The following is a 12,064-nucleotide window of genomic DNA, read 5'->3' as shown; positions in this document are numbered from 1 at the left end:
GGTCTTGCCCAGTTTTAAAACTTTTGTTGTGAAGAATATTGTATATGTAGAAGTATAGAAAAGGTGTATGTTCAGATTAAATGACAAAATGAATGTCTGTGTCCATGGCACCAGTTGCAATGGAACAGTGGCAGCAACTTGGAAGTCTTTGTGCTCCTTCCTACCACCACCAAAACTTAACTGCCTTTCTGAATTTTGTATAAGTCTTTCTTTTCTTTATATATACCACTTAACATATTGTTTACTTTTACCTGTTTTTGGACTTAGTAGAAATGGAATTATGCAATATATGTTCTGTGAATCAAATCTTTTGCTCAGCCTTGTTTTTGAAATTCATGTATGTTGAAGCATTTACGATCGTGTCACTTAATGCCCGGGTAGTGAGAAACGTGTTGTTAGATGATTTCATCATTGTATAAACATCCTAGAGTGTACTTACACAAACCCAGATGGTACTGCTTACTACACACCTAGGCTATATGGTAGAGCCTGTTGCTCCTAGGCTACAAACCTGTGCAGCCTGTGACTGTACTGAATACTGCAGGCAAAATGTAACACACATCATTAGTGATCAGAATCTCTCAGCTCCATTAGAATCTTAGGGGACCCTCTTCGTATATGCAGCCTATCCTCTACTGAAACGGCATTAAGTCATGCATAACTGTGGCCTTAGTTTATGTTCACTGTTGAGTAGTATTTCATTTTGTGAATAAGCCACAATTCATACATTCAGTCATTGGACATTTGAGTTATTTCCAATTTTTTATTTTTACAAATAATGCTGCTGTGAATGTTTTTGAATATGTGTGTTGGTGAACACATTTGGGTCGTAACACAGGGTCACAGAACACTCATAATCAGCTTTCCTTGGTAATGCCAAACTGTTTTTCAGTGTGGTTGTCCAGTATGTATTGCTTTCAGCAGCAGCTGATCATTCCCAGCGCTGATCATGGTTGCTAACACCTTGATGGTGTACTGTATTTCGTTTTTAGCGATCTGATGAGTATGATGTGGTATCTTGAGGTTTTAATTTGTACATCTGTGATTCTGAATGAAGTTGAGCATCCTTTCGTGTAGATAGGCCATTCATGTTTTTTCCTTTGTGAAATGTCTGTTCATTGTTTTTTAAACCAATTTTAGATGAATTGTCTTTTTCTTATTGACTTGTAGAAGTTGTTTATATAGTCCCATCCCTTTTTGTACCCCTAATCTTGTGTTGGTTATATATGCTATAATTATTTTATCCCTGTTTGTGCTTCATCTTTTTAGCCTTTATGCTGTCATTTTTTCCCCATCCACCTTAAAAAAAAAAGCTTTGAGGTACTATTGACGTATAGTAAACTGACATATTGAAGCATACAATTTGGTGAGTTGTGATATGTGTGTATTCCCATGAAACCATCACCATAGTCAAGGTGATGAATGTGTCTATTATCCCCAAAAGTTTCCTCCTGCCCCCTTTTTAATTCATCTCTCCCTTCCTCCCTTCTGCCCCAGTTCTCAGGTGGTGACCCATCTACTTTCACTTACCATGTAGGTTGTTTTGTACTTTCTTTTTATCAGACTTATTTCATTCAGCATTATTATATTGAGATTCATCTGTGTTGTTGCCTGTGTCAGTATTTTGTTCTTTTTTTATTGCAGAGTAGTAGTCCATTGCATGGATAGACTACAGTTTGTTTATATATTTACCTGTTGATGGACATTTGGATTGTTTCCAGGTCTAGGCTATTAGAAATAAACCTGCTATGAACATTTGTGTACATGTCTTTCTGTGGATATATGCTTTTATTTCACCTGTGTAAATAACCAGAGTTATAATGATAAGTGTATGTTTAATTTTTAAAGAAATGGCCAAACTGTTTTCCTCCGGTTCACATTTCACTAGCATCTGTATTAAGCGATCCCGTTGCCCCACCTCCTCGCTGACACTTGGCGTGACCAGATGTGTTGTGTTTTTTTTTTGTTTTGTTTTTGAGACAGGTTCTCTGTCACTCAGGCTAGAGTGCAGTGGTGCAGTCATGGCTCACTGCAGCCTCTGCCTCCCAGGCTCAAGCAATCCTGCCACCTCAGCCTCCTAAGAAGCTGGGATTACAGTCACATGCCACCTCGCTTAGCTAATTTTTGTATTTTTGGTAGAGATAGGGTTTCACCATGTTGCCCAGGCTTGTCTTGAACTTGTGGGCCCAAGCAATCTGCCCGTCTTGACCTCCCAAAGTGTTGGGATTACAACTGTGAACCACTGTGCTCGTCCAGTTTTAAAAATTTTAGCCATTCTATTGGGTGTATAGCAGTCTTACTGGGGTTTTATTGTTTTTTTTTTTTTTTTTTTTGAGACCGTCTCGCTCTGTCATCCAGGCTGGAGTGCAGTGGCATGATCTCGGCTCACTACAACATCTGCCTCCTGGCTTCAAGTAATTCTCCTGCCTCAGCCTCCCAAGTAGCTGGGGCTACAGGCGCGTGCCACCACACCTGGCTAATTTTTGTGTTTTTAGTAGAAACAGAGTTTCACTGTGTTGGCTAGGCTGATCTGTAACTCCTGACCTCAGGAGTTCGCCTTGGCCTCCCAGTGCTGGGGTTACGGGCGTGAACCACTGCCCCTAGCCCTTACTGAGGTTTTGATTTGCATTTCCATAAGACTCATGATGTTGAGCATCATTTCATGTGTTTATTTGTCATCCATGTGTCTTTTTTGATGAAGCGACCTGAGTCTTTGCTCCTTTTAAAATTGTATTGATTTTCTTAAGTTTTATGAGTTCTTTGGCTGGGCACAGTAGCTCACGCCTGTAATCCCAGCACTTTGGGAGGCTGAGGTGGGCGGATCACGAGGTCAGGAGTTCAAGACCATCGTGGCTGACACAGTGAAACCCCCGTCTCTACTAAAAATACAAAAAATTAGCCTAGCGTGGTGGGAGGCACCTGTAGTCGCAGCTACTCAGGAGGCTGAGGCAGGAGAAAGGCGTGAACCCAGGAGATGGAGCTTGCAGTGAACCGAGATCACGCCACTGCACTCCAGCCTGGGTGACAGAGCGAGACTCTGTCTCAAAAAAAAAAGGAGGGTTTTTATTATTTCAATGAAATTCAGTTGTTGACTTTTAAAATATTTCTTGCTGTTGTGTTATATTTAAGAAATAGCTGCTAAACATCAGGTGGCAGTAGGATTTTCTCCTATGATTTTTTCTAGATGTTTTATAGTTTCAGCTCTTATATTTAGGTCTGGGATCCATATAATAAAGTTTTCCATATGGTGTGAGATAAAGGCCAAAGTTTATTTGTAAATTATTTGTAAATGGCAGTGCAGTTGTTTCAGCACTATGTTTGCTAGGGCTGCTCTACCACAAAGTGGGCATGGCTTAAACAACAGAAATGTATTTCCTTATAGTCCTGGAGGCTGGAAGTCCAAGATAAGGAATAGGGCAGGCCTGGTTTCTTCTGAGGCCCTGTCCTCTATGCCTGTGTCCTCATCTCTTCTTATAAGGACATTAGTCAGATTGGATTAAGGTCCACCCTAATGACCACATTAATTTTAATTACCTCATTAAAGGCCCTAGTCACACACTTTTCTCCACCTTGTTTTTTTTTATGTAATATGTCCTGGAGTTTGTTCTGTATTAGCATGTAGAGGTATTTATACCTGCAAAGTATTCCACTGGTATATGTATCATAATTTGACTGGTCCTCTGTTGATAGACACTCGAGTCCTTTTTAATTTCTTTTTGTTTTTACAAATAGTCCTGAAATGAATGGCCTGTGTATACATCTTTTATCTTCACCAATGTTATCTGTGGGATGGATTCCTAGAAATGAAATTGCTAGGTCAAAGGTTAAATTTATATTTCACTGTGTGGTGGCTATTTGTTAAGCCACTATTTTAAGTGGCAAGGAATGGCCTCTGAAAATTGCCCTGATACTAAGATTCATATCTTTTTTTGAACTTGTTTCTTATCAGTAAACACAAAGCTGTATATTATTTTGTGTATGCGTGTATATACTTTGGAAGCAAAAAAACAAAACGGAAAAAATCAAGTGTCCAGAACCATTCCCTCCAGCCTCTGAACTCTGCAATTCTTTATTGCTGCAATTCTTTATTGACCAGTAGAGGCCACTGTTGAATAACAAAGCTGGCGGGAAGGTCAGCGCACACCTGGGCAGGTCTCTGTGCAGAGCCTGCATCGCCAGGAGCAGGTCTGGAGCTGCAGTTTTTAGACCACCCTTTCCCCTCCCTAAGGGAGGGTGTCACACAGGGGAGTGCCAAAGGGGAACTCCAGATGAAGAATAAAGCCAACTCTCTTTGGTACGAGCTCTTCTTCATAGTTCCACGAAAGTGATTTGTAAAACTTTTGTGTATTCTGCTGCCAGGCCTCTACTTAGTTGCCCACTGACATTGTGTTTCTCCCGCACCCCACCTGCTTAGCAGTTTACAGTCTATCTGCCTTAATCTGTTATTTTTTTTCTTATAATTAGGCGGTTTGGCTTGAGACACAAGAATGGGACTAGATTTTAGATGACTTGGTGTAGGAAGCCTGGCAAATTGGGTTCTGTGGTTATTTCTCCTGATCTATTCCACACAAAGAGGCACAAAGGGAGACCATCAGGGTGTGTCTTGTGAAATCCAAGGTCTTAGTCTGCTTGGTACTTCACCTCATTCACATTCAATTCCCACCCGCCCCTAAAATGTTTAATGCACTTGGCCCTTGGGGCCAGCACTTGCCTTTGACCTGCCTTGCTGGCCCCTCCTTACCACTCTGTCTCCTCTCACTGCTGGGTGTCGGCATACCCTTGTGACAGCGCTTGGGTCTCTTCAGGACCTCTGTTCCCTGAATCAGGGCTTCTCAGCAGATTTTAGTGGCATTTTGAGTGAAATAATTTTTCCTTATGTAGGCCCTGTTCATGGCAGGATGTGGGTTCATTAAACGGTTGATGGATATATTAGCCCATTCTTACACTGCTATAAAGATACTGCCTGAGACTGGGTAATTATAAAGGAAAGAGGTTTAGTTGACTCACAGTTCTGCATAACTGGGGGGCCTCAGGAAATTTATAATTATGGCAGAAGGGGAAACAGACCTCTTCTCAAGGGGATAGGAGAGAGAAGAGCAGGAGAAGAGAAGAGCAAACCAAGGAAGAACATGCCACACACTTACAGAACCATCAATTCTCCTGAGAACTCGCTGTCATGAGAACAGCATGAGGGAAACTGCCCCCATGGTCCAGTCACCTCCTACTAGGTTCCTCCCTCAACACTTTGGGGATTATAATTCAAGGTGAGATTTGGGTAGGGACACAAAGCTAAACCATATCATTTCTCCCCCGATCCCTCCCAAATCTCATGTTCGTTTCAAAACCATTCCATTCCATTTCAAAACAAATCTTGCCTTCCCAGCAAGGCCCCCAAGTCTTAACTCATTTCATCATTAACTCAAAAGTCCAAGTCCAAAGTCTCATCTGCAGCAAGGTAAGTCCTTTCCATCTAGCAGCCTGTAAAATCAAAAGCAAGTTAGTTACTTTCAAGATACAATGGAAATACAGGCATTGGATAAATACTCCCATTTCCAATGGAAGAAATTGGCCAAAACAAAGGACCGCAGACCCCCATGCAAGTCTGAAATCCAGTTGGGCAGTCATTAAATCTTAAAGCTCAAAATGATCTCCTTTGTGACCCCATGTCTCACATCCAGGGCACACTGATGCAAGGAGTGGCTTTCGTGACCTTGGGCAGCTCCGCCCCTGTGGCTTTGTAGGGGACAGCCCTCCCGCACCCACCCCCTTCGGCTACTTTCATGGTGGGCATTGAGTGTCTTCGGCTTTTCCAGGTGCACAGTGCAAAGCTCTTGGTGGATCTGCTGTTCTGGGGTCTGGAGGATTTTTGTCCTCTTCTCACAGCTTCACTAGACAGTGCCCCAGTGGGGACTCTGGGAGTTCCAACCCCACATTTCCCTTCCTCAATGCCCTAGCAGAGGTTCTCCATGAGGGCCCTGCCCCTGCAGCAGATTTCTGTTCTGGACATCCAGGCGTTTCCATACATCCTCTGAAATGTAGGTGAAGGTTCTCAAATGTCAGTTATTTAATTCTTTGCACCCACAGGCCCAACACCACGTGGAAGCTGCCAAGGCTTGGGGTTTGCCACCACTTCCAGCCTGGGCTTTCTTGTTGCCATGCCGGAACCTCAAGGCTGGACACAGAGGCACAAAGTCACGAGGCTACTGAGTAAGCCCAGGTGGGGCTGGGCTGGCCAAGGCCAGCACCACTCTGGGCTCCCTGCCAGCGTTAGGGACCTGCCAGGTCTCAGGCGTAGCTCTGGGGAGACATTTTCCCAATTGTCTTAGCGATTATCAGCCCAGCTCCTTCTTTTTTTAGGGCAGGTCCTGGCCGTAGCCCAGGCACGTTGCGGTGGCACCATCGCAGCTCCTGCAGGCTCCCTCCTGGGTTCGCTCATTCCTCCTGCCTCCCAGCCTCCACAGAGTAGCTGGGACTACAGGCATTTCCTACATGGCTATTTTTGTATTTTAGTGGGGCGGGGTTTCGCGTGCTTAGGATGGTCTCGATCTCCTGACCGTGATCCATGGATCTCGGCCTCCCAAGTGCTGGGACCACAGGCGCCCGAGCCACAGCCCGGCCTTTTTTTTTTTTTCAGGCCAGATCGCTCTGTCGCCAGGCTGGAGATGCAGTGGCGGATCTCAGCTCACTGAAACCAGCCTCCGGTCATGGTATGTCATATAAACCTCCCAAGTAGCTGGGACTACAAAGCCCGCCACCCAGCCATTCAGTTTTGTATTTTTAGTAGAGACGGGGTTTCGCGTGCCAGGATAGTCTCGATCTCCTGACCCGCCGGTCAGCCGGTCGGCCTCAAAGATGCTGGGATTACAGGCTTGAACCACATCACGCCCACGGCCATTTGGCTCACTATGCATTTCTGTGGCTGCCGTTTCTCTCCGAAATTTGGGTGTTTCTTTTGTTGTGGTCATGCGAGTTTCGGCACCTCCTGCTTTCCTTTTGTTTTGTTTTCTTATTTATTTTTTTGAGGAGCCGAGGTCTTGCCTGTCGCCGAGCTGGAGTGCAGTGGCGGATCTAAGCTCACTGCAAGCTCCGCCTCCAGGTTCCTTGTTCTCCACCTCAACCTCCCAGGCAAGGACTGCCGGCCTGCGCCTATTTCCAGTTTTCTGTTTAGTAGAGGCGGGGTTTCCTGTGTTAGCCAGGATGTCTCGATCTCCTGACCTCATGATCCACCCTCCGCCTCTATGCCCGGGATTTGAGCTTGAGCCACCACACCCGACCCTGCTTTCCCCTTTAAACACAAGTTCCAATTTCAGATCATCTCAAGTTCAGAGTTCCACAGATCTCTAGGGTAGGGGCAAAATCTCACCATTCTCTTTGTTAAAACATAGGAAGAGTGACTTTTGCTCCAGTTCCCAAGAAGTTCCTCATCTCTTTTTCAGACCACCTCAGCCTGGGCTTTGTTGTCCATATCACTATTAGCATTTTGGTCAAAAGCATTCAGCAAGTCTCTAGGAAGTTCCAGACTTTCCCACATCTTCCTTCTTCTAAGCCCTCCAAACTGTTCCAGCCTCTGCCTGCTACCCAGTTCCGAAGTTGCTTCCACATTTTCAGGTTGTCTTTATAGCAGCACCCTGGTACCAGTTTACTGTATTCGTCTGTTTTCACACTGCTGTAAGAACTTCCCTGAGACTGGGTCATTTATAAAGGAAAGAGGTTTAATTGACTCACAGTTCCACATGGCTAAGGAGTCCTCAGGAAACTTAGAGTCATGACAGAGGCTGAAGGAGAAGCAAGCACCTTCTTCACAAGGTGGCAAGAGAGAGAGAAGAGTGAAGGAGGTACTTTCGAACACTTATAAAACCACTAGATATCATGAGAACAGCATGGAGGAAATTGCCCCCATGATCCAGTCAACTGCCACCAGGTTCCTCCCTCAGCACCTTGAGATTACAATTCAAGATGAGATTTGGGTGGGGACACAAAGCCAAACCATATCAATGGACTTTTGGGTTGTTTCCAGTTTGGGGCTATTACGAACATTCACACACAAGTCTATGGCAATATAAGACCCAGTAGAATTGCTGGGTCTTAGGGTCAATATATAGTTAATTTTAGTAGAAATGGTCAAACTTCTTTCCCAAAGGGTAACCAGACCATTTTGCATTCCCATCAGTGATGCACGAGAGATCTACTTGCTAAACTTGCCAGCAGTTAAAGTCTTTAATTTTGGTCATTCTGTTGTGGATAAAGGTATGGATAATGCTGAAGCTATTGAGCTGTATCTTATTGTGGTTTTAATTTGCATTACTCTTATGATTCACAATGTTGAGCATTTTCTCATATGCTTATTTGTCATCTGTTTTAGTCAGTTCAGGCTGCTGTAAAAAAATACCAAAGACCAGGGAGCTTAAATGACAAACATTTATTGCTCCCAATTCTGGAGGCTGGCAAGTCTGGTAAGGGCTGTCTTCCTGGTTTGCAGATGACTGTCTTATCCTTGTGCCCTTACATGGCCAAGAGGCAAATCTCTCTTATTTCTTCTTATAAAGGCACTAACTCCATTCATGAGAGTTCTGCCCTCCTGACCTAATCTCCTCCCAAAGGCCCCACCTCCCAATACCACATACATTAGGATTCAGCATAGGAATTTTGGGGGGACAAAAGCGTTTGGACCATAGCACTATCCATGTTGACTCTGGCAGTGGCTGTGTTCAACTCTGCCTCCTTTTTTCTTCTTACCTATTTTGATTTTTATATGTGGTGTGAGATGGAGAAAGTTTGATTTTTTTTGTCTTAGAGATGAACATCATTCATGGAAAAGACGGCCCTTTGCCTCTGGGCCGTAGCTCTGTGTTCCCTCGAGTCAGGGTCTGTGTTGGCACAGGTATGCTTCTGGGCTCTCTCTTCTGCCCCATGGTTCAATTTAACTTCGAGCCAGTGCTACATTGCCTGAATTTCCATAGCTCTGTAAGGAAGGCTTGGTAACTCATAGACGAAGCTTTCTGTTTCTTCTTTTTAAAGATAGTGTCTTGGCTATTCTTGTTTGCATTTTTATATAGCTTTTAGACATACATATACACACACACACACACGTATATACCTCATATTCAGCAACTGTGCCAAACTCACTTTTACTAATTGTCTTTAGACTTTTTGGGGCTTTCCTGTGTATATGGACATAGCATCTGTGAATAATGAGTTTTATTTCTTTTTCAGTCCTTATACCTAATATTTATTTGGCAAGGATTTATTAATTTTCTATCTCTTCAGAGAACCACTTTTTGGTTTCATTGATTTTTTTTTTTTTCTGTATGTTTGCTTACTGTTTTATTAATTTCCCCGGTACTCTGCCCACTGCACTCCTGCCTGGGCAACCAGAGTGAGACCCTGTCTCAAAACTAAACAACAAAGTAACCAGCGGAAACAGTTTGGAAAGACACTGTACCTCTTATGTTTGCTTTTGCATTAGTAAAAATAAAAAGAAAAATGAAAGTCTGTATTTTGTTGGTATAAAGAACTGTTTGGGCCGGTGCGCTGGCTAACGCCTGTAATCCCAGCACTTTGGGAGACTGAGTCAGGAGATCTAGACCATCCTGGCTAACATGGTGAAATCCCGTCTCTACTAAAAATACAAAAAATTAACTGGGCGTGGTGGCGGGTGCCTGTAGTCCCAGGTACTCAGGAGGCTGAGGCAGGAGAATGGTGTGAACCCAGGAGGCGGAGCTTGCAGTGAGCTGAGATCACGCCACTGCACTTCAGCCTGGGCGACAGAGTAAGTGAGACTTTGTCTCAAAAAAAAAAACTGTTTGGTCTTTATCAGAACCGTTATTGTACTAGGTATTCACTTTGGGCAAACAGAATTTTCACTTGTTAATATGCATATTCTGTGGTTTATAGGCTTATATATTTTGTAAAGGTGTTTTGTTAAAATGACAATGTAACATTTATTCTGTTTGGTAATGGTTTTACTTATTAATTTTATAGAATTAACACTGAATCCTCCAGAAGGAATTGTAGCAGGTAAGGTACCAAAGTTAACTTCCTTATAATTTACTTTTAATTGCCAAAGTTCCTTCAAAGTTAAAATGTTGTGAAATTTTTTCTCACCCTACAGGCCCCATGAATGAAGAGAATTTTTTTGAATGGGAGGCATTGATCATGTAAGTTAATCTTATGTGTACTAGTTTTTAGGTCTTTGCTGGAAGTCAGATGTAAGAATCACATCAGCAGTGTGACTGTGCCCAAAAGCGTCACCTGGAAAAAAGACTGAGTTCTCCAGTAATGCCCAGCTCTTCTCTAGGCTGCTGGTCTGAAAGCAGAGAAGAACCTGAGCGTTGATCCAAAAGAAATGAGTGTTTCCTTAGAGCCAATCAAAGGTTTAGTTATAAGCATGTAATATATGTATTATATATTTGAGAATTTTAAGGTGGTAATTTTGGAATGTTGTATGATCGTGGTTAAATTAACCTCAAGTGGTGTAGGTGGCTTTGGCTTCCAGAAGTGGTCCCTACAGGTCTGAAAATTTTGACGAGAAAAGGGCCCTCGAAGGTGTGTCTGATCACAACAGGCATGTTAGTGCAGCCTTGCCTGCCCTGCCTTTGGGCCAGGACTTCTTTTTCTTCTCCTTTCCTCCCAGTTTGTATCTTCCTGTGCTGCTTTTCCTTTTTTCTGTTGCCTCGTCTGGGTTTGTTGGCTTTGTATTCTGTCTGACCCAAGTAAGTGAGCAGCATGGTTCTGGGATTCATGGCATTTAACTTAGGGTGACGTTGCTTGGAAAGAGAAACACATGAACCCCTGATTTTAGAGTGTTCTATGGCCCTGACTCACTTTGCTTTTTCTTCTTTCTACCTTAGATGTGCAATTTTTGGCCATTCTTAGTATATTTTCAGCAAAGTGAGGTTAAGTAAAATTTAGGAAGCTGAAATTTGTAATCAGTCTCTGTTTTCTTTCTTTTCTTTTTCTTTTTTTTTTTTTTTTTTGAGATGGAATTTCACTCTTGGTGCCCAGGCTGGAGTGCAGTGACGTGACCTCAGCTCACTGCAACCTCTGCCCCCTGGGTTAAAACGATTATCCTGCCTCAGCCTCCCTAGTAGCTGGGATTACAGATACCCACCACCATGGCTGGCTAATTTTTGTATTTTTAGTAGAGACAGGGATTCCCCATGTTGGCCAAGCTGGTCTCGAACTCCTGACCTCAGGTGATCCCCCTGCCTTGGCCTCCCACAGTGCTGGGATAACAGGTTTGAGCCACAGCGCCAAGCCCAGTCTTTGTTTTTTCATTAGTGAGGTCTTTTAATTTGCAGAAAGGCCTCGGGTTAGATTTTGTTGCATTGAGAAGTGCTCCAGAAAGTGAGGGCTGTGAAACAAGTGTGAGCTCTGGCTTGATGTGACCTTAAACTTCCTTATGCTTTTGGAATTTGCCAGTTGCTTGGATCACATTAATTCTTAATGCTCTATAGGTTAGTCTGAGAAACAAATCACAGCTAAGTATTGTCTGTGGAGGTTAAATTGATATGAAAATTAGTTTTTTGGATAAACAAAATGTTTTTAAAAAATCATCAAACATTATTCAGATGGTACGGCAGGCCTGCCATTTCCTGATCATTTGTAACATCCTAATTGCTTGGGCCTATGGGCATGTGTTTTTTCTGTGTCTGAAGGTTTCTGGAATCTGTGTTTGTATGTAATGTGGCCCCCAAGGCAGTTATGAGGTGAATGGCGAGTCCCCCAGTCTGCACTGTCCTCATTAGTGAACTGTGGGGCTGTGTACTTGTATCGGGGCAGCTCTTTTTATTTCTGTAGAAGCAGGAGGTCATATACGTGAACTGATGTGTAACCTGCTTGTTTCATGTGTTAACGCAGGCGCACCTGCACTCACGCCAGCGGGGCAGCGTGCCTGCTGCAGGGGCACAGAGTAGAGGGAGGCCTGTCTTTGTGTAGAGGCTGAAGACGCCTGTCGGGTCTGCAGTATTTGGGGGATGTTGGCTCCTCAGTACGCCTATTTGGAAGCTCATTAAAGGAACAGTTGAGCCTTCCAGTGTGGTTTTAAAAAAATGTTCATTGTTAA

General features: G+C 43.5%; 1 protein-coding gene across 2 annotated transcripts in view; it reads left to right on the top strand.

Moving 5' to 3' along the window:
• Window positions 1–12,064, top strand: part of UBE2G2 (ubiquitin conjugating enzyme E2 G2) — a 33,440-nt gene that overhangs the window by 6,708 nt on the left and 14,668 nt on the right. For both annotated transcript variants that reach the window (XM_003895382.5, XM_009202124.4), the window contains 2 exons: window positions 9,982–10,017; window positions 10,112–10,157. In XM_003895382.5, coding sequence (XP_003895431.1) covers window positions 9,982–10,017; window positions 10,112–10,157 — 82 coding nt within the window. The remainder of the gene's footprint in view (window positions 1–9,981; window positions 10,018–10,111; window positions 10,158–12,064) is intronic.

The sequence above is a fragment of the Papio anubis genome, chromosome 4, assembly GCF_008728515.1.
Source record: "Papio anubis isolate 15944 chromosome 4, Panubis1.0, whole genome shotgun sequence".
Classification (NCBI taxonomy): domain Eukaryota; kingdom Metazoa; phylum Chordata; class Mammalia; order Primates; family Cercopithecidae; genus Papio; species Papio anubis.
Note: the sequence above shows the minus strand (reverse complement) of the source record. Positions and strands in the feature narration are given on the sequence as shown.